Source organism: Sparus aurata, chromosome 5 (assembly GCF_900880675.1).
Source record: "Sparus aurata chromosome 5, fSpaAur1.1, whole genome shotgun sequence".
In the NCBI taxonomy this organism is placed as follows: Eukaryota; Metazoa; Chordata; class Actinopteri; order Spariformes; family Sparidae; genus Sparus; species Sparus aurata.
In genome coordinates this window covers 19,673,711-19,697,059 of record NC_044191.1, presented here as the reverse complement: position 1 = coordinate 19,697,059, position 23,349 = coordinate 19,673,711, and the positions used below count along the sequence as shown (strand labels likewise).

Sequence of the window (23,349 nt, the reverse complement as noted above, 5' to 3'; positions counted from 1 at the left end):
GACAGGTGCAAGATAATAAAAATGTTTAGTCAAAAATTAGTCCTCTGAAGCTTCATCTATTACACAGTAGGTTTCTAAAGGGATTTACCAATTCTTCATGAAAAACTGATGCTGTATATCCACATCATCCAGCAGAAACTCAAGCTGGTAACAAGCACAGTGCTGGTGTCAATGCAATACTGTCCCACTTGAGTAGTTGCTAAGAGAGAGGAGAAAGGTGGGAGGGGTGGGTGAGAAGGGTTAGGGGTGAGGCTCGGTGCAGAGTGAAAGCAAAGAGGGGTGAGAGCGAGCACGAAAAAAAAGGGATAGAAATGAAAATCCCATCGTTCAAGCGCAATTTCAAAGCTCTGTGTGCTCTAGCCAAGAGCCATGGGCATACAAAGAGGACTTTGTCCCAGCAGCAGAGGCTCATGGGATAGGGGATGGAGGAAGAATGCCCGCTGCCCGGCAGAAAGCTTAGTGTGGCTGCCACTAAAGGCCTGTTTAGTCCCATTCTTGACATGCATCCTACACAAATACCTTCCATCTCTCTGACCTTTATGAAAAACTCAGTACAGTAAATGGCTACATGACATCTAATAGCACGTTCATGCAATGATAATGCAACTCTGCATCACCTCATTCAAAGAGAAAGAGAGGATCACTGGAGAGTACACAGGAAATGCTTTCCATGCCACAAAGTCTAACATTCAGTATGCAGGGCAGCTAGCACACAGGCAGCAGAACAGGGATTGGGCTGAATGCAGAGTAACACCCAGGGGGCGATTCATTGAAAACACAGTATTTATACTCAGAACACCAAGCTCTGGTATTTTGTTGTGATAGCTGAGGTGGGCAAGTTCTGATGGGAATATAACAAATACCAGCCGGGCGGACACAACCTGAAATGAAACGACTACTTCAGGTGCACTGAACGTTCAACCACATCCCCTCCGTATACGGCACAATGCCCATTTCATAAGAATGTCATGAATCACTCACATTAAAGTGAAATCACCCAATTCACACATTAAAGTGCGCTTACAGGTCTACGTGGATACATTAAAAATGCATTTAATCTGATGAAAACCAGTGATGTCACTCAGTAGCAAAGTTTCATTGTGGGTAATGCAGGCATCAGGTTTTGAAAAAGCTGTCCCCAGGTCTGGCAAATGATCAAACTATTCCATGCATTCTCAATCCTTTTCAAAAGTAAAATACCCACAATGCATCCAAGCTAGTGAGTGACATCACTGCATGAAATGTATCAGATTACATGCAGCTTCCTCTGGAGTCACAAAGGCTTTATACTTTTTTTAAATATATACTACTGAACTACACAAGACCTGTGAACACACTTAAATGTGTGAAATTGGTGGAGTCGCCCTCACCTCACCCTCCAACATATGTCAAAAACAGGCTTAAAAAGTTTATTTTACACAAAGTCTAGCTAAAGTTGGTTAATCTTAGCTAAGATCATCAGAGCAATAATGTTGTGAAGATTAACAACTGTGCAGAGATCTAAATCCAATCAAAGTCCAGCAGAAAATACAGCTAGAGGACATAACATATGCACCCTCAGGCTGTGGATGAGGAGGCTTTGTTGATCTAAGTGTCAATCAATGAAAATTAACTCATCATAATAACTCATGTCCAGAAAGACACAAAGTCAAGAAAAATGATGTCCTTTCAAGGGTTTAAGCAGTTTATCCAATCAATAGCCAGAGACCTTTTCTACTGATATAATTCACTTTTCCGTATGACGTTGATAAATTTCTCCAACAATCTGTTGCTCTGTTGAAGATCTCCAGACCGTTTCCACAATGTTTGCACTCTGCGAGTTCAAGAGAAGGTTTTTCAGTAACTACTATCGTTTGCGACATGTGAAAAAAGATGTTTATGATTGTACCAGAATCATCGAGGGAAGGCCATTGGAAGGACACGGTGTCCTGACCAGACATGTAATCAACAGAGTCTCTTCAATTGGGATCCTTTTGCATAACTTGCAGGAAAAATATTAGGATCCGAATAGAGCACGTGTGGCCTTGCGTAAAATCTGTCAAAGGCAATTATAGTTTACTCGAGTGATAGCTGTATATGTAAAGGGATGCAACTCATAATACTGTTGCTATGTGATGTGTGTAGCTCCAAAATGTCAACTTTTCAGGAACCAGAAAAAAAACAAAAAAACAGCCGGCTTTCTACCTCGACCTTTGTATTTATCTAATCAATTTTGAAAGTTCTCGTAAATCTCAGGCTTGTACTTTCAATTCTGAGAGAAGCATGAATGGTTGCAGTGAGGCAAGAACATTCAGCTGGCATTTAGATATGTATGGTTTTTTTGGTTGTTTTTTTTAAAACAATACAAAACTAAATACGTCGAAGCAGTCTCAACCTGCTCTCTCTGACTTTGGGAAATTAAACCTATCTGTATAAGAACCAAGTTTCTAAGTAATCTTTGTAATCCACTTTGAGAGAGCATTTGATCCGACTAAAGCAGAGGAGGGAAAGCTTTGAAAAAAAACAAAAAACATGCTCATCAAAATGAGAAGGGGTCAAATGGCCCGGCGGTGGACACACATGTAATGACAGGATGAACTTACAGTCCCTGCAGCGTCCATCTGACCAAACACAAGGATTTCAGCCCAGACAACAGATATGGGCCTTCCCCTGGGGGCAGCCATGTTTCCCCAGAGTGAGTAACACAGAACAGGGCGGTAAGAAACAGTAGGACATTAGGTATACTGCATGCCTTTGCATTGCTAACAGATGCCTACAGACTTGAGTTTTAGTTAACATTCCTTAAGGGCAGAGCTGATCAAAACAGCAAATAAACAATTATTTTTCCTCAAGCAATGATTGGACAATTGGGGAAAAATCTGAATGGATTAATATAAAAAATCTAAATGGCTATGAATGCAATTTTATTTCCATGTAAACAACGATGACATTCATGATGTTGGGCAGTCAGCAGGCTAGCTCACTAGCTTCCCTGAGATAGCCAGCTACATGCTAATTTGGCGAGTTTGACCCCGAGAGGTCAGCAAGCTAAACAAGATACTGACAGGTATGATAACTGTGTCAGTCAAAGAGTATACTCTGGCCTTCACAGTAACTACATGTCAAGCCAACTGAACACCAGTGGGAGTCGATGGAATGTAGTGGCCACCATTATCAAGATATTCCTTCAGATGATATTTAATCTCTCCAGTAGAGTTCAGACATGTGATTGATTGATTGATTGATTGATTGATTGATTGATTGCTGAAACTGGCCCAGGGCTTGACAGAAACACTTTGTATTGTATTTTTTACATTTATATCAAATTTCATGAGCTTTTAACCCTTTGAATGTTATAATAGTAAAGTGTGTAAACTGCACTTGCGATAGGTAACATTGCGAAACTCACCTTGTGTTGTTTGATGGCGCGCACAACGAGACTTGACAGTCTTAAATAAAGCATTGGAATCTTTGGCATCATTCATAAAGCAGCTGCATCTAACTGTATGTCATCTATATCTCTGCCCTCTTTGGTTAAATTAAGCTGATAAGATTATTTCTGTCTCTTCCTCTGAGAAACGTTTGCCTCAGCTGACTGCAGGTGGTCTCAGCCACGTACTTGCCTTCCTTATGAGTGCCATTTTTCTTTGAGGGGACTTGTTTATGTTCTTCTGGAACTGCCAAAGACAGAAATCACCCCCGGTTAGTGAGGGTATGCTGCTCACAGTCACAGATGTGTGTTATTTTTTTATGCAATGTGTGTGTGTGCATCACAGCGGTTCCTCTCCATTTTATCTCTAATAAAACAAGCGTGCCTGACTTATATAGACACAGGCAAAGTGTATTATGATGAAGACGACACTTATTTCCGGTAAATAACCTTAAAATGGACTAGTGGCAACAGTGCACTTAATGGTTCACATCAAAAAGAATATAAATTGTACAAAAGTCTGTTTACACATAATAAAGTAAATGAGCCGCCGACTGCACAACAATACCAATTGTACTTTCTGCTCTCCATTTGCGTGACGTTAATTCACTGCGCAATTCATAAACACCTCAATATCAAGACCGATTTTTTACGAAGTGTTCACAGCAACATGCTATTTCACCCCTATGAACCAGCAGAAAGCCACAGTGTTGACTGCTAACAACACGTCAATGCGCACGCCCTGCTGCCAACATAGTCGCATTTTCCATGAATGGTGAATTACCAGTGTCGCTGTAAACACACCGAGGTGTGTACGGTTCTACACGTGTTCATCTCAGCATGGGATTTTTTTAGGAATCACAGATGGGATTTTACCCTTTGACATACATACCTATTGTGGTATCATGAAAAGAAGCTTGATGATTTGGAATGTACATCTTAATATTGATCAGAACATACAATCAAGCTCTAATTTACAAGTGAATCATTCAAACATAATCATCATGTACTCGACGTGGCAATCAACAAACCACCACCATGATTGGAAAGAAAAACAAAAAAACAAGAACACCCAAACACTCCTCGACGACGCTGTCCAGGCCGTGATCCATCTCATCTTCAAATACAGGCAGCAGTTTCAATCTTGTTAAACCAAGTGGGAGCAAATGAACCGATGAGGCCACAGAGTAACTGCAACGCTGTTTACTCTGGAATATTTACACCACCCAAAACCCAGTCTTCATGGCCCCAGGGATACGATCCATTAGCATTGGCGGGTACAACTGCATCCCTGCTGGGTCAGTGTAAACGCTTGGTGTCCACACACATTGGTTGCGGGTCAGGGATCGGGTTAGGCTTAACAAGAGGAAAAGCGAGGGATTTAAATTACATTTTGTTTGAAAAAGAAAATGCAGACTACAACTACCAGCAGCAAAGAACCATCTTCAGGGTCGCTAAGTCGAATCGGCCTCTCAAGAACACAAATTTCTATGAACACAGAGGTCGTATTGACATCTTATCAGTCACCTGTATTCTTAATATCTTTTCTTTTATTGCAGTAGTAGTACTTCTTCCAGACTTGGAGTCGAGACCCACCAAGGGGGTTGGAGGATAAAGCTGAATAAAATACATCTCTGCCAGCTTTACTGTCAGGCCTATAAAAACTGCTAAACTGAAACAAAGTGAAAAGTGAACAACAATCTGTGGGTCATGGGTGAGCGGGCACTGCTTGGTTTATCAGGGTCAAAAGCACAGTATCAATCTGTAAGTCAGGGTAAGACTAAGCCTGAATGTCAAAGGTTTATCATCATATGAATCACAAACAGAAATTATCAGATTACACGTGTGCTTTCCTTTCCAAACAGCTAGCAACATGATATCTGAAACACAGACAAAACATCAATAACCACAGCTTCAGCCACTTTGGAGGCTTATTACAGACCGGTGCATCCACGGTTAGCTCAATACTTCTGACGGCGATCAAGGAACAGGCCCCACAACTGATAAAAACCTCACCATTTTTGCGAAATATGCATGATCACAGTCACTAGCAACCACCAGATGGGCCGGGTGTAATCTATTCTCTGATTGGATTTATATCCTGAAGAAAATCCCCCGCATCAAGCAATGTGTACACATTGTAAAATCCAGTTCTGGCGTATTTTGGTCCTCTTGTCACTTCATGTGGAAGCAGGCATGTGTAAAATGACATCATCCACTAGAAATGAGAGTAGCCTGCATCATTAGTGGATCTGATAGAAGGCCGGGACGCTCTACACCTTATTCACAGAGGACCACTGTTACAAAGTCTTACCATCTATCCTCTTAGTCTAAGTTGAGACATAAATCTGTTGCTCCTAACCTTTTTGGCTTGTGGCCCTTCATGTCTACCAGCATATGTTTATGAACTGTGATAGAGCTGGACCCAGTAATCGCGCAATTCTCTGGTTCTGGTTGCATTAATGGAAATATTTCCTTGTGCTTTTATTCCTACTTTACATTGTCTGTCTTTGGGTTGTGGACAAAACAAGGCATATGAGGATGTCACTAAAATCAAACAACTTGTAAATTGATCAATGAGGAATTATCAACAGATTTATTGACAAGGACAGTAATAATTACCTGCAGCCCTCCCTTCTCATACCATACAAGCTTTCAAATATCTTTGCAGCCCCTTCTGATTCCAGTCATAAATTGCATTAACGCTGCAAATTCACACCATTAAAAATCACCACAATCTCTGTTATCAGTGCAAATAGGACTTCAGTCACACGTTGATTCAAACATTAACTTGAACAAGGCAGAGAAAAAATGCTGACATCAGTAGGAGATGGGCTTACATTTAAACTCACACCTCTCTTCACTGTCAGCCAGTGTAACCTTTCCCTCCTCCCCTTCTTTCTTAAGTTTCCCCTTAAGTGGCTCGAGCTCTTTGTCCGAGCATTTGCAGATCGCAGCAGCTGTGCCTGAGGGCACATCGTACTTTACACTCCAGCCAACCGAGACCTGTCTGCCCTAACATATATGGATGCTAACACACCCGAACGCACACGAAGACAGATACACTTATGTCTCAAACCAAGGACAAAAGCACAGCCAGGCATGCACTTACACTCTGCACTCAAGAGACTCACATCAGCACTGGTACAGTTTTATCTGAGCGGCTATTACTTCCGATGAAAATTCTCTCTGCTCTGTCGAAACAGACTTGTCACTCAGCAGGACATGCACAGCTATTTCTGGCCACTAACTGGTCTCAGCAACTTCTTTGGGGTCACGGGGAGTTACATGGGCTTTTTTCTGGAAAAGGGAGCAGCCTTCAGCAAAGACGGACACAAGCCCTAACCAGCCTTGACACGGAGTCCATCAGAACTTACTGAGAGGTTTGAGGATGCTGTTGCTGGCCTCATCGTTGTTTTCTGTGTCCGACTTGTCAGAGACGTTCTCCGTCAACCTCTCCTTTCTGTCCTTGTGGCTGGCTTTCCGACGGTGGCGCCGCCGCCGCCGATAACTCTTGGGCACGTGCACACCAATGTAAATGGTGTGGTGACCTGCAAAAAACAAAAACAGCAGATGAACTCTTTGACATCCTGAGGAAATTCAGATCGCTGGGATGCAAGTGATGCACCTGAACTTCGCTGCTGACATTCTGAAAATGACAAGACACAATCTAAATCCCAGTCAGGGGGTGCTAAATTAGAAGCATCAACATTTAGGAAATATTGGCAGGGTTTTAAAGTGCTGCAAAGTGCAATCTTGACCATTTGTCAATTCAGTTTAACAGGGAACATTCTCACGTCTTCAAGACAGCGTAGCAGCGCAGGGTTATAGGGGTTGCAGTTCACTGTCAAAACAAATATTTGGACAGAAAAAGAAGTAGAACGTAGCAGCGAAGACGCCAAGACTGCTTGCACCACTACATTGCTGTTATGCATGTTGGCACAATACCAACGGGACCTGCCGTTTAACCTGTAGTTGGGTGGTATAGGGTCAATAAAGGCGAGCGGACCAGACTGTTTGCTAATAACATGCCATTCAAATGCTGGTCAGTTGGCTGATACGTAGATATGGTATCTGGCTCAGGGCATTTGCTCTGAACATGAATCTATTACTACTTCGGCTTAAATTCCACCTGGAATTCAACACCTGAACATATCTGGTTGATACACATTGTTAGTTTGTCTACACGAAGCAGTGAAGCAAATTTCTGACACACCTTCTTTGACAACAATATCAAAGATTTGAAACTCATAGTGCAGAAAATGACAGAGAGAAAAGATTATCAAGCCAGCCACTGTGTAACATCATTCCTCACTAACTTCAGGACATTTTTAAAAGTCAGAAGCACTCAGTGGCAAGTTGCATTAGTTTTAGCTGGCACAACCAGCTAAAGCCAATGCAGTATAATACAAAACTCATGCAATAAATCTGAAATGTATGAATTTGTAATGCTCATCTGGTTTAGTAAGACGTCAGATCAATTTGTACGGTCAATTTATGTTTTATTGAGACATGCTACTATCATCTGCTCTACCTTTATTGACATAACAGGGATGGACATGACATTAAAAACATGTTTCACTTTGCTGAAACTAACTGCAGAGCTATCAGAAATAGTTGCTAGATACTCATTTTTAGACTCTGGTTCCAGAAATGGCTGTTGAGTCCCTAGAAGAGTTCTTGTGTACATAATAAATTTGCAACCAAGCGTATAGTATAGCGTATGTTCACCCTTTCTCTAATACCTGCATACTGAAGTTTAACAGTCGGTGTCCCTACAGAACCTTGACAACATCTTTGGCACCACATGTTTATCCTTCCTAAGCAGAGGAAAACTATAGAAAGCAACCTTTTAGAGTAAACATCAAAAGTCCTCCCGAAACAAAGGGCTCTGTGCAATCAGTGTCAAACGATGCCTTTTGGAGCAACGCTGAGCCAAGCACTGCACATGACCCAACCAGGAAGTGGCTGAACCCCTCAACACAACAAACAATGATCTCTCTTGGAGCACAAGAGAATTCTTTATTCACTTGTGCCACAATGCCTCGTTTTTTAGAGGGTTCATCTAAATTCACTGACACCGACCGCTCAGCATACCGAGCTAACGCTAAGCATCAGAGACGAGGAGGATCTGAAAGGATTTGAGCTGTTTTACCTGAAGCGTGAAGGAATACTGTCAATCGGGGGGGATGTTTTATTTGGTCAAGCTGCCTGCTCCTTTGTCTGTGTTCTGCTTTTCAGATGAGGTTTTTAGTAATAATACACTGAGCTGATATCAGCCTGTTGTTAAATACAAATCATCAGACACCAGCCTGTAGTCTGCGTGCATCATTATTACTGATGTAAATAACATGCTAAACAAAAACGCAGTGTAGTCAATTTAATTAAAGATATAATAGATACAACTTATATTACTTTGCCCCTCATATGATACAGGAGCTTTGTCATATGAGGAGGAACTCTCCAGAAGAAGACAGACGGCTGGAGATGGACCCACATCACCCTCACCAGAGCTCCTGCCCGCCAGGCTTTTGGTTCAACAAACATGGTACCTGCTCTGTGTTTATGTGATAACATGAAAACACGAGATCAATCAGGCTAAAACCCTGCCGGCATCGTCTACCAAAAAGAAGGTGGGGAAAAAAGAAGTGAAATGGAAATCATCTGCTCGAGGGAACTGAAAAAGAAAAAGGTTGAAAAAGTTGCTAAAAGTTCAATCAGAAGACTCCAGCAGATTAAACTGAAGATTGGGTCGGTTGAAAGGCATATTGTACCTCTCCATGTAGTCCATGTTTACCCTTTTCACACCACATGTTAAAATGGTTGTATAGATTTGAGTTTTTGTTGGCTGATACGCACATTTCTGTACCGAAACTACTGTTTTTGTGCCCTTTTTTATTGAACATTTAATGATTTGAACATTACAAATGCCAGCCAGGATCAAAGTCAAAGAGATTACCTCAGTTATTCTTTTTTGGTGTGAATGGTCATTTTTGCATTCCCAACTTCATGGTTTACTTCCTGGTTTTTCGCAATGAACTTAAAAAGAAGGAAGGGTCATTACATTGCTGAATCTTGCTTTGGGGCCAAAGGCTGCATTGAAGTCAATGGGAGAGACATGGAGCAGGGGCGGTTCTAGGGGGGGGCCAACAGGGGCCAGTGCCCCCGTAACTCTGAGTCTGGACCCCCCTGTGGCCCCCCTGACAGTGAGTCTGCATTAATTATACAATGACAGATTTCTTGCAATGATTTTGTTTGAAGGGAAAGGCAGAAATAAAGTGTCTCAGCAGTTTACTACCCAATCAAAATAGCTGAAATTGTAAACACTGTTTTGTCTGAATGAGGGATTTATCTTTTTTTCCGGGTTGTATGTGCCCCCTAACAAAAAAGCCGGCCCCAACCTGGCTCCCCTATTAAAACTGGTCTAGAACCCCCACTGACATGGAGGAACACACTGATACACTCCAGAGAGTAGTTTAACCACTGATCGATCAGTCATTTGAAAAGTACAGGTGTGACCATAATGTTAACGATGGCTCCCTTCTATCAAGTGTCCCAGAACGCCACGTCAGTGAGTAAGCATGCACAAAAACAGAGCCATGGACCTGGCTCGGATAAATTGAATGCAGCCATCCAGAAAGTTATTAAGTCTATCTGGGCTCTTCCTGCCTCGACAAGTCAAAATGTCGGCCGTGAAAAGGGTCAGTAAACTTTAATTTAACCTTTAAAGCTTCAAGTTGGGGTTGCTTAAATTGCAGAAAACTAGGTTCTTAAAAGTATCCAACCTTTTACCTTTACACTGGTTTATCAATTAACATTAGAGCTGGCCAAAGTCAAATTAGCCATGCAGCAAGTGTGCATTACAGCAAGACCCAGAAGCAGATGGCTGATAACAAAAAGACAGAGAGAAATAAAGACGACGGTGCTATTAGGGGCTAACAGATGAGCAATAAAGCAGAGCGTGAAGACGTCTGCACAGGCTGGACGACAACTACAAAGGAGACGAGAGAATAAGAGGAGAGTGATGGAGGAGAAGGAATAAAAAAAACCAGTCAAGTCAAGGAGCTGGAAAGGAAGATTTGCACACTACCAGAGCAGCTTTGTGTTACGACTTCCTCCTCTTTTTTAGTGTGTGGAAGAGGAACTTCTTTTGGAGCTGCCCATAAGCACACACTGAATGAAATAAAATCCTTGTGTGTGCTGGGAGGTTTGTTTAGCTCGCTAGATTTCTGAGGAGAGGCAACGCCAACGCCAGTCTCCCCAGTAACCGCAATGCTGGGACCTGCCCAGACCAGGGGGGAGGATGGCAGCACGCCACACGGCACCGACAGCATGCTAATACAGAACACATTTAAAAATATGCTCATGTGTTAGTGGGGAGGAAAGATGTTGATTGTCAGGCTGACTCAGCTGTACCAGGCGATATCTTAAAACTTACCAACATATATCACTTTTTCATAAAGTCATGCCAGATGAGAGAGTTTAGGTGCACAGGAGCTTGGACTACGTTACCCAGTCGTCTATCTTGAGCATTTCAAGTTCAGAAACCAAATGTTTTGCTTGAGTGACACCGGAGACTAATCGGTGTCAGATAAAGATAATTTGGACATTGGACCAAGGCCCCTCTCACTGACTTTTATCTTATCAAATGCGTAAAAATGTCAAGCTACCCCGTCTCTCTCTGTATTGTTCATCGGCCAGCCTTTAAGTCGGCTCTGAGCGAGCACCGGGAGGAGCTCAGGGGAGACTCCGAAAAGAGATTTAGGCAGCAGACGAGGACACACGCAGACACAGCTCAGGCACTGGTTACGCACAGGAAGTTAGGGAGATTGAAGCAGGGTTCAAGCCGAGGTGACACCCAAAAAGTGATGACCTCATGGGGGACACTGCTGTGCAAATTCCAGTGTTGATTCTGTTATTTTAATCATGTGTGGTGCTCACTTACTTTGAAGAGATCACTTAGTGCTTGCATATTGCATATTCTAGCCTTTTGACCAATAATAATTTACAACCATTGTTTTACTTTAATTTCTGCACAAAATGAAAAACAAATTAGCAAATTTGGTAACACTTGATAATAAACAGTGTTAATAAATGGTAAATATATGGGTAATTTAACTTTGGTTGATAGTTATTTTCACTGTTAACAAACAATGGAATGATTTATAAACCAGTTATCAATGAATTGCTTATTGTAAAGTTGCAACTGATGGTTAAAATTTACAAGTGCTTGCTGAGTGATGTATAAAGCATTTCATTATTTTCTTAACAGCTAAACTATTGTTACTAAAGTTTGACTATAAATGTATTAATGATGGTTATTATAAAGTGTCAAAGCATAATCTTTGAAAACAAATCCATCAAAGTGTTCATCAACGCTGCAGTCGTGTTTTTCTAAGTTGCAGTACAGCCGCCTGGTTACACAGTTTGATTTGAAAATGTGCAGCAATAACATTTGGTATTCAGTGTGATGGATACAGTCCAATAGATTAATACTGTACAGAAATCATTGGGAGTCGGTGGTGGTCTGCAATGGTACAGTAAGGGTCGGCACTTCCACCAAAGAAACAACACAAAATGGAAACATGAGGCTCTTGGATGGTTAAATTGGCTCCAAGCTCGGCCCCTTTAATCTGCTTGGACTAGACCCAAGAAAACTGTGAAGCTGGCTGCTAATGTTGTCCCCATGTAAACCTCACCTTGTGCCCAGGCCACAAGAAGCGTCAAGAGCAGTAGGAAGAGTTAAAAAAAAATCTAATCGGACCACTGAATCGAGGCTCAATTAGCTGGCTCTATGCCAAGTGGGTCGGAAATGAGAGAAAGGTGGTATTTATTGGTCAGTTTGCAAAGGAAAACCTACAACACTGGATGGGCTCTATCTTTAACAATGGGATTGAACATTTAGAAGTATTAAATCAACAACAAAAGGCCGCTCCACATGCTCATCGGACCGTGTTACCAATAACAACTATGCATAATTAATTGTCTGGTAGGTTCACTCAATTGTGAGATCTTACAACTACAAAAATGTGCTGAAGCAAAATCTACTGTGATGCGAAATTCCTTTTAGCTAGCATCATTTGAGAGTACTGGCAGGTTTTTTTTTCCTTTCTCTTTGTTGTTCTGTAGATCTTTGGGGATTAGAGGTGAGGTAAACACAGGATCACATGCTTTGCGTTCTACATCTTTCTCGTGCCAGCTCGCTAAACAGGTGCGGTCACGGTGTACGTGCAGGAAGTGCGCGCCATTCTGCAGTCTCCAAAAGGCTAAATGACGCTCTTCCTGCCTCTCTCAATGAGGCCCCCCCCCCCCCAACAACCTCGCTTTGAAAAATACTAGGTCGAAGACAGAGTTGCTAAGGAAAAACTAAAAGAAAAATCTCTACAAGGCTACAGAGCAAATGATTGTTTGGTTTTAGCTGGCATAGTTTTTAGAGGACGTAAACAAACATCCTGGAGTTCAGACTTTTTTGATGGCATGTAGAGAAATAAAAGGGCACAGCAACAACAGGTAAACTCACCCTCGACCTCCTCCTCGTCACAGATGTGCTTGAGTAAGGACGCCCCCCGGTCCAGCACCGCCTCGTCCTCCATCCTGTAGTAGTAAAAGAGGAAGAAAGACTGCTCACACTTCTCTTCCAGTGACAACGTGGAGCCATAGCGCTTCGGCTCGTTCACCTGCAGTAAGTTGGGACTGGGGTTCAGTCTGGTGCTGCTGGTGGCACTCATCTCCACCCATTAAAGACTCATTGACACACCTCGGAGCCCTGAGACAGCACACTTAGAAGATCTGCCCGTGAGCGAGTGTGTAAACTCCCCTCAAGTGTGAGAATGTGTGCTGTCCTTGAAGAGGGCAAAGTGCGCAGTCGATAGGTACGATGTAATGGATTTAATCTCGCGGAGGGGGGTGAGGGAGAGGACAGGAAGTCTCTGCTAATTGAGTATGCTGGCCAGAGTGGTGCTGCTCATGCGTAGAAAACGCGAGACTGGAACCCAGTGAGATCTGGATCTTGTGCTTCACCTGCTAGACACTGAGTCAAGGTGTTGAGTTTTATTGCTGGGAGAAAAAAAAATATACGAAAAAGTATCAGGTAGTATTGTTTCTAATCAGTCACACACACACACACACACACACACACACAGACACACAACAAAGCCTCTCCATCTGGCCGGTAATGCCTGCCAGCCCCCCTCTCCACCGCCTTCCACCTTAGAAACAAGTGGGGCAACACATGTCTGTCTACTCATCCGCCCTTACAGGATTACGCCGGCTTTACTTAAGTGACAAGACACACACGCGCACGCACACACACACACACACACACACACACACACACACACACACACACAAGCCCATGACAGGCCGCCGAGTGGCAGCCTCCACTGCTCTCCAAGACGACTCCACACGCCTTCAACCTCATCTTAAACTGTTTCCCGACAAACATGGACAGACGCGGAAAAGGATCATAGGAAATGTTGCATTCAGGTGGCTGAAGAGAAGTCTGTTTGTTTTTGCGGCGGGGGCTACACAGTGTGTGTTTCGTCCATTACTTGCATGCTGAGTGAGTGGCTGCCATGAAATTTGAAAGAATAAATCAATGCAGTCTTAAACAAGAACTGCTAATGCAAATATTTACATTAAACTCATCCTCCTCATATTAAAAACTTACTGTTAGCAGAGCAATCACCGCTCAAAGAATAAAAATGGACCTCACACAAACACAGACACACACAAACACACTCATCAACAAGGGCTTGGTTGAAACAATCCTTTTTTTGTAAGCAATTTAAAGGTTCATAACTGGGCTGAAACTAAAACATTAAATCAACAGTGAGGGATTTTGAGTTTGAGTCAGCTTTAGTCACAGAAAATCGGAGCTCGTTCAATAATAATATTTTCATTAACATGAGTAGTGACTGTAGTGGGGGAAGGGGGAGTGGTAGGAGCCCTCGGGTGAGTACTGTGACGTGTTAATTGAAGAGTTAGGCGATATCACCCTTTTATGTATCGAGTTACACGACATGTATCTCGACATTTTTAAATCTCCTAATTTTTGATTAATCATCAGTAATGTGGATATAATGACTAAGTAGGTAAGTGTTAGAACAAGTAGAGCAGTTTGGCAAGTTCGGAAAATTACATCACTTTACCCTGATGCAGAACCAGGAAGAGACAACAGTTATATCATCATATAAGAGCGATCCAAACTCTGAGATGATGGCAGTGATTTAATGTTGGAACTGTGTCCGCTACTGAGGAGATACACATACGTTTGATATGACGATGCCATAAATACTTTGAGTAATGTTCTACAGCCACTTAGTCCATTCTAGGTCAAAGTGGACAGGACAGCATGGTGGACTGATACCCTGGACACAACAGTCTCAGAGGTCAAAGATCAGCGACAGAACAATACTCTTCCAGCTGGTCTGGATTCAGCGTCCCGCTCAGTGTGAGAAGACATTCTCTGCATTCCCTGCTGGCATGCAGCGCAATCTTAATGTCACATATACGAACAGATTCAGTTCATCTGTGTCTTGGTTTGAAATATTAAACAGACATAACAGAAAGGAAAGTACGTCTGCAACAATCCTACCGTCGCCGTATTATCAGTGTTATTTTAACTCTGAGACAAAGTGTTTCCATGCTGTCACCCTTTGACAACCCTATGTGTGGACAAGCACTCTGCAATCCAGTTGTACAAGCTGACAAGTCAAGCGTTATCATTCTAGAAATAAAGCTCTTCAAGGTTTTTGTTTGTTTGTTTTGTTATTTTCACAGCACACTTAACACCAAACGTATGTTGTACTGCTGTATTACTGTACATGGAGGTATGTGTGTCCAAGATGTAACTTACACATCTGCTTTCAGGTCCAACATAAGAGGTGAAAAAACGACAAAATGCCTGGAGAAAGTTTTTGTTCCTTCTAACTGAAGCATCTTACAGTAGCTGGGTCAATTTAATACCATAACCTAAACTTCAGATGCACTCGGCTGTGTGATTAACCCAAATCAACTGCTTATCAAGCTTAATTTCTGTTGTGTCTGACCTGGGTGAACTTGCAAAGACATCATGGTGATTCAGCCACAGTTAACAGCTGGTACCAGCTTTCCTAGTGGCACTGGCCTTCCTACCTCCTCCATTGCCACCTATGGAACAATCCTGGACATAACAGGCTGAACTCCCCTCAGCCTGAGCTGAACACCCACACATGATGTGAGACTCCAACTCCACTCAGTCTCATTGTTGCATATCAGCAACGTATGATGTTATGTTGTACTTTTCTTTTCTTTTCTTTTTTTTTACTGCCTCGTCCCCTTTGCCCTGCTTTGTCTGTTTCTACTTGAGAAAATGATTTTCCAGACACGTGAGAGTGCTGGATTTTGGGGGCTGATGCTGATACTGATATAAGGGGGTATTCAATGTGTGTGTGTGTGTGTGTGTGTGTGTGTGTGTGCGTGTGCGTGCGTATGTGCATTAAGTCCTCCAAGAAAGAGGTTTCATATTGGCACGTATCAGACAACATATACTCAGATCTCTGTGACAGGCCAATATTTGCCTTCACCTGCAGCTTGATTTATCTCCGTGGAAGTTAACGTGTCCCTTTTTCCTAGAATTTATTTTATTTTGAGGCAAAACAATCCGCCGACACTCGTGCCAGAGGGGCCGTTTCAGTAGCGGAAAGGAAAAGCCTGATACTATTTTTTGCCGTTGCTCCTTGTTTTGGTTCTTTATGTTTTATCGTTCTCATAAAATTGACAATCTTTGGCTTTAAAGATTATACTCAACAAAGAAAAGGCCAGGTAAAATGGCCACAATGCAGAGTAACTTCCATTTGTAAGCTCATATACACGTTTACTTCCATTCCTTCAACTATTACAGGATCAGGAGAAAATTGATTTTGTTTCAAGAGACACCACCCACTACATGATAATACTTCAGGATTCTTGTGACTTGACACTGACTTGGTCCACGTGTGGAATTCACTTTGTGTATCTGGGGTTTCTTGAGATGTGGAAAAAACTTTTCTTCGCCCCTCACTTCTGCCTTTTAAGTTTTAGATTGCTCCAACAATGTCTACCGTCAAGATCCCTTATAGCTGCACAGGATCCATCTCGATTTCACATCATGACTCTCATCCCTTTGCCAGGAATAAGAGGAAAAGGGACCAATGAATGCGGATTCTATCACTCTCAGCAATGCTTTGAAGAGTGTAAAGGTCTTTCAATGTGGATTAATTCTTTAATCAAGATTTTGGCTATGTATGTGTGGAGGATCAATAACTAAACCCTCAGATAACCTCATTACAAAGTGTGCAAGCAATCAAAAACCTTTACAAGCTGTTACTTTGCACTCCTGATTGTATATTAGCTATCTGTCTTTCACTTCACAGATAACTTATCAGTCCGACTGTCCTTGTAGGGCCTACAGCAATCTGCATGTAGCCTACATTCACTATCTGTTTGGAGAGGAGAGTGTGTTCTCTGTACCCGAGCTGATGCAACTGTCAACTGTGCGTCCAAACCCCAGAGACAACACACAGCCCGGAGGCATCAGGACTGTGTGTCGGCATTCGGTTTCTGCCGTACTCGTCGCATGAGGTATGAATGAAAGCGTATCTAGTGTCCCGTTCTCCAAACGAGTTTGAAAAGTCAAATCCCGCATGCAGTGGAGGCAAAATGTCACCAGATATGAGATTTCTCTAAACCTCAAAAGGGCTTCTGCACACAATAAAAAAAAAATAATAGAAAGATGCCTTTTTTGTTAGATGATAGCCACACTGGGGGTTTAGTTTGGCAGTCGTTCTCACTGTGCATGAGGTTGAAATTCAAGATCAATTATTGCCTAAAGTTTCCACTGCTCGCTTGAAACGAAGGGGGGATCAGATGGGACACAGAAAGCAGGATTCAGCTGGGATTTAACGTCCTGGAGATGTGGTTTTGGTATCATCGCGATAAACTGTCGAATATCTGTCAGAATTGCTCAATAGATGCTTTCGGCTCTTCCCTCTTTTTTGTGTTGTGGATGTCTGTGCAGCACTTGACCTGGCGATTAACATCATCACAAACAGAGAAATTAGCGGAGACAACACGGGTTTCAGCTGATGGTATGAAATCAAACTCTTGCCAGTGGCCGCGGATTACCCTCAAGTTAAATCGATCCAACAGCTTGGTAGTAGTCCACTTTTTAAATCTTAATAAATCAAACATGGACAGTTTTTCTCTAAGATCCCATGTATTTTTAGTGTCCTGCTTCATTGTGTATGTCAAGGCTAGGATCCCTGCAGAGGAGTTACATGCCAGCTCATATCTTGATTCTGACCTTAATATGATGTCAATGATCTGTCAGCACTCACTCCTCCATGTGCACAGGTTTGTGTTCATAGTCTCTTCCATTTATTCTAAGTTAAGCAGCTCTGCGTAGAATGAGAAGCGCTCGCGTAAAGCTTGTTGATGTCACTTACTTCTTGCTGCCGCTCATCTCTTCGTGTTGCGTGTGATAAATCTCCTTACTGAACGCGATGAGCAGAGCTGATCACCGGAGCGGCTGCTGATGTTCGACCTGACAGGAGGAGTAACACATTCAGGTCATTTTCTCTGCTCAAGGTGGGACAGCTCGCAGTTGTTCACAGCCTAAGTGCCCGACTGAAACAAAAAAGTCCCTCAAGAATATCAAACAGCACAGGGAGACTTATTATGGTCTAGTCATTAAAAAACAAAACACAAAAAAAACACGATACTGTAAAATATGATCACAGGAGCAACAGTAAACAGCACATGAGTTTGAAGTGACATTATAAATCAACGCTAACTGGCCCCACGCGAGCCGCCGGACCAAAACAAACCACACTCCAGCTGCGCCTTTACGCACGAGCCAGCCTTTTCGATCGTGTGATACATTAAGTGTGTGAATGCGACTCTGAAGGCACGTGCGACACGAAAAAAGAAAAAAAAAAAAAGAGGGAAAAAAAGTGGCATCAACTTCCAAAGTCCCGAACGCACCAGTGACAGGCTGTAAGAAAAAAGAAACTGCACAGAAACATTATGGTGATTTATGTTCAGGGCGCCTACTCACACAGGCACACGAGGCCCGGAGACGTAAGTTTCAATCAACAAGTCAACAAGGCTGAAAAAGAGGAGAAGAACTCACCGCAGTATACTTGATCTTTGGCTGTGCTTGTGTGTGTGTGTGTGTTTGGCTCTCGTCGTCACCCCTGCGGTGGCATGAAGGTAAAGAAGTCTACTCCCACTGCTCGCCTGAGTTTGTATGTGGCATTGTGCGGCGCTCAGCATGCTGCCGCCTCTATCTGCTGGACCGTCCTTCTGTCAACGCCACTCCTCCGGTGGGAGGTCAGACTGCTCCACTCTTCTTCTTCTTCTTCTTCTTCTTCTTCTTCTTCTTCTACTTCATCAGTCCCCATCCAGCCACTCACCCACCACGGTCCCTTTAATTGAATCAAGTCGTTGTACAGGTGTGGAAGCGCGCAGTTCACCACGAATATGTGTGCGCAATTGAAAACATTAGACCATAAGAAGATATTTATAGCTATGTTAAGTTAAAACCAATGATAATAATAGCAAGGTGGTTAAATGATGATGAAGTAGGGAGCACGTGAAGGTAATATACACTCACACATATATCCAAGTTAGATAAAGAGTCCAGAAAAAAGCGTTTTACAGTCTTGAAAACACTTTTAGAAATGTTTAAATGTCACTGATTTTTGGAGCCACCGTTGAATAAATTCTGAGTTAGGTGTTCTTGTTGTATCAGTTATAAGTGTTCATACATTTTTGCCAGAAAGGTATTGTTACTGTGTTGTTCTTTTTTGTATCTTTTATCGTTTTGTATTATTATTGCTTTTGACATTTAAAGTATCCCTGTCATATTTCTAAATATCTTGTCCAGCATCTCTCTCCGATGTATTGCAGGGTTACTGCAGGGTCCCCTTATGAGACGCTTGATGGGACTGAACAGCAAAGGGCAGATGTGAATTATTGATATTAAAATCTGCAGCGCCATCTGTTGGAGCCATGCATCATGGCAGGATCAGCTTTCATTGCCTTCATACTATGAATTAATTGAACAATCAATCATGCATTGTTATCGCAGCCTTAATTGAACAGGTGAAACAGCAATCAGCTGAGTATAACAGCTATTTAAATGATAATTCGTGGCTGTGTTGTGATTCATGAATTAGTGGTTAAAAGTCCGGGAAAAAATATGGTAAGTATTGAATTTTGTTTCTTTTTTGTCAAAGGTCATTGTAGATGTAGAGAATTCTTATCAAATATTAATCTACAATAATTGTTTATTGGGAGACAGTGGTTATCCATCAACAGTGACATTTAAAACAACAGTGGTTGAATTCAGAACTGTGTATTAATGGCTGTCCTGAGTGATTCGATCACAAGTGGACAGGTCTAAGTCTGTCAGTTCACACTTAATGCGTTTCAATGGATTTCCCTTCCCTGCTGTATATGCAAATGAACACTGGGACAAATGGACACAATTTTTTGGTACACAAAGAAAGAATTGTCTTGCAAACAAAAACAAATATCACGTATAAAATGTGCAGAAAAATCCCATCAAGTCAAGAATATATTGTCAACAGTGTTACACAAAGTTTATACAGATTCTCCTGAACAACTCACATAACTGAGTAATTTTTAAAGGGAGTCTAGGGCCTCTCTACATGGGCAACAAAGTTCCCTATATTGGTTTCTGCTTAGTGTATTTATAAAATGTAAACATGTTTACCATAAAAAAACTAAAGAAAAAACAGCATCTTGTCTGCTGCTCTTCATTTCGTGTCAGTGGTGATTAGATCACTCAGTACAGATGTTGCTACCAGTGTGAACAAGGCTGGTGTTGACGCACTGGATGAACCTCAACAAGCTTCTATGCAGCTAAAAACAGACAGATCTCATACGATTTTTCGCCCCGGTTTTAATGTCATGGTGTGGCTCGGGGAATTTCAGAGAAAAGGCGAGGTGGAGCTATGTTTCCTGGAACAATTTTACATCAAAGGCATGAGCTGGCACAAAATAAAACGCATCGAGAAGACAACAGGGATCAGAACGGCAGCATCTTTTGTGACATTGAACATATCTTGAACTTCAAAGGGCCGATGCAAATGCCTCTCAAATCCTCCACTCAAAGCTCGCTCAACTTTGCTGCCCTTTTTTTCCACGAACAAACTCTTGTACTGCATGGGGGAGAGCATGGAAATGCTGACATGCTTTGGGTTGTAAATGTGTAAGACAGCAGCTGTTTTGCATTATACTCTCATGTATGAGGGACAATCCCTGCCCACACTGACTTGTCTCAGATATGTCGCACTGATGTTAGCCTTGAAAATATTTTGTGTTATGGATAAAAACATGTAACATTGTTTTGAGAACAAATTTCCACTTGTGGAAAAAAGTAATGACGGTAAAAGCACAAGACAGCAAAATCTTACTTTTGGCAATTGCATGTTCAGGTATCCTGATAAAAGCAGTCACGCCACGACAAAATCATAACATGAGGTCATCCACTAAAATGTTTTTATCTTGGATATGACATGCAACCTCAATTACTTCAACTGCCTTATTATTTCCGCTGTTTTTTGTTATAAACTTCATTATTTGGTTCATATGACGCATCAGGAAGGTACGATTTGAGAAAAAAAGGAAATTGCCTCATGTATGACTCTTTAAACACTTAATATATGTCAAACGTGTAGTTACCGAGCCATGGGACACAAAAAACACAGAAGCAGCCAAAAAATGAATTAAAAAAACTATATGGTTACATCAAATAATGAATACAATATACAATGTAATGGTTGATTAATAAAGAAAGAACATTTTCACTCACACTGTTTTATGTAGATTTTGAAATGTGAATATTTTTAAAACATAATTATTATAAACAAGTATAATGTTGATAAGAAATAAAGGCCTAGATGCCATAACTGTGGTGTCTCCCATCAGACATGTATAAATCTCTTTTGAAGTACATGTATAATTTTTTCAGATGCAGGACTTTTACAACTTATTTACAGAAATAAACCAGATATCCCATCAGACTCATGGTGCAGACAGACGATCACTCTCAGACAAATAAGTCACATGACAGCAGGAGTCCCTCTCCCGGCCCATGTTTTGGCAATAGTCCCTAACTTTCCAAAAAGTATCAGGTATCACAGCGTGTTTTACTGCCGATGACACACGCGACATCCAACATCTGAAACAAAAACAAAAAAATAAGTAAACCTGACTTTCTCACAAGATGAATATTAACCTCTGCCATCAGTGCAAGTGTGTTCTTTCCTATTAGTAAAACACTCTTTAAATCCAGACAGAAAAGCTGAACATGTACAAACCTGAACTGGATGATATATGTGACACGTGAAGATCTGGAAGAGTATGTAACATGTTAATGCATGCAGAGTTAATCATGACTTTTAGAAACCATTCAACGTTTCTTTTGAGCCTCACTAATCACTGTTTTAACATCAACGAGATCAAATGATGACGTAGGGATGTTTATAATGACACAACCAAAAGGAGTTACCGCCCTTCTGTAGCTCTGTGGCCTCTTTCAGCTCACTGTTTTGATTTAACGCCTCATTTACTGCATGTTCAATCTTGGGGTTATCAGCAGGCGGCTGTTTTCAGAAAACAATATTCCCTTGGGTTCATCGGGTTTATCGGAACCGAGAGTTGGCATGTTTGACATGCACAGTAACAGTCGGCCTTCTAAACAGACATTGTATGTTGTTCATTGCTGCATTCACCTCATTATGTACATAACAGTTATATTTTGACCTGTCTCTGTTCAGCTTTGTTGTCCTTGTCATATTCCTTGTACTGTATGTGTACACACATTCTTGGCCAATAAAAGCTGATTCAGATGCGATGATGAATTTGCTCTCTGTCAACGTTTTGCTAACATGTTAGCATTCAAGGCTGCACGTCCATCAGCAAGGATCCTTCTGTTCGCAGCAGTGGCTGCAACAATAACCCTGCCTAAAGAAGTAAACTTCTTTTTTGTTTTTGTATTCTTTCAGAGGAGCTTGATAAGGGAGATGACAGACTGACACTCATTATTGAAGTAAGGTGTTGGGAATGTTCAACTATTGTACCAGAGGCTTAAAATTATCATAATTCGGGGGAAAATTAAGATATGTGAGTCATAACCAGGACGGTAAGCATTTGCCTTAGAGGCAGATTCACCCTGAAGTCGGTCATACTGGTCAATCTCGACAACCACTAGCCTAACCTTTGTCTTTGTTATTTTGCTGTGACTTATCCCTGACATATGAACTCAGATTATAGATAAGACAAAAGAGGAGGCCATAGATCTCTGTAAGAATATTTCTTGGCAATCTATTGCATAGATTTAAAGATATTAATTTCTGGATCAAAGTGCTGGACCAACATTGCCATCCCAGGCTTTTTCTCAAGGCTGTAAATGTGAAGAAATGAAGAGACACAACCACTTTTAAAAGATATTTTCAAAACTTAATTTGTATGTGATTGAAATTCTTTTAAACTGTCATGAATGTGTGTTTTTAAAGGAGGTGCATGAAGCTCCCAGCTGGTGGCATTCCCCACAATCTGTACACTGACTAACTGAGTCAGGGTTGAAGTTTTCATGTAGTTAATCTGTGGCCAAGGAAAGCCGCAGAGATCTAAACGGCTGGGTTCTGTCCCTCCAGGTTCACCCATCCCCTCCAGGAACTATGTAGGCCTTTAGGTTATCGCTCTAAAAGATTACATAATGCAGACTGTTTTGTTGTAGTTAATGTGGTTCAGTAGAACTGTGTGTAATATGATTTACTGGGCTTTAATGAAAGGTCTGGCATGTGGTGGTTAACACTCGATACAGTGGGGTCAGTTCTAAGTACAAACCCTTTAAAAGTTTTTTCTTATCTGTGAGAACTAAATAAAGT

The 23,349-nt window shown here is 41.7% G+C and overlaps 1 protein-coding gene across 3 annotated transcripts in view; it reads right to left on the bottom strand.

Moving 5' to 3' along the window:
- slc4a4a (solute carrier family 4 member 4a) overlaps nucleotides 1-18,744 on the bottom strand; it is a 60,934-nt gene extending 42,190 nt beyond the window's left edge. For 2 of the 3 annotated variants that reach the window (XM_030416778.1, XM_030416780.1), the window contains exons 1-4: nucleotides 18,561-18,743; nucleotides 17,875-17,972; nucleotides 12,930-13,003; nucleotides 6,787-6,960 (exon numbers count right to left, since the gene is read on the bottom strand). In XM_030416778.1, coding sequence (XP_030272638.1) covers nucleotides 6,787-6,960; nucleotides 12,930-13,003; nucleotides 17,875-17,891 — 265 coding nt within the window. In that variant the 5' untranslated portion in view covers nucleotides 17,892-17,972; nucleotides 18,561-18,743. Of the gene's footprint in view, nucleotides 1-6,786; nucleotides 6,961-12,929; nucleotides 13,004-17,874; nucleotides 17,973-18,560 lie in introns of all 3 variants that reach the window. The other variant, XM_030416777.1, reaches the window with a different exon arrangement.
- Nucleotides 18,745-23,349: the final 4,605 nt, after the last annotated feature.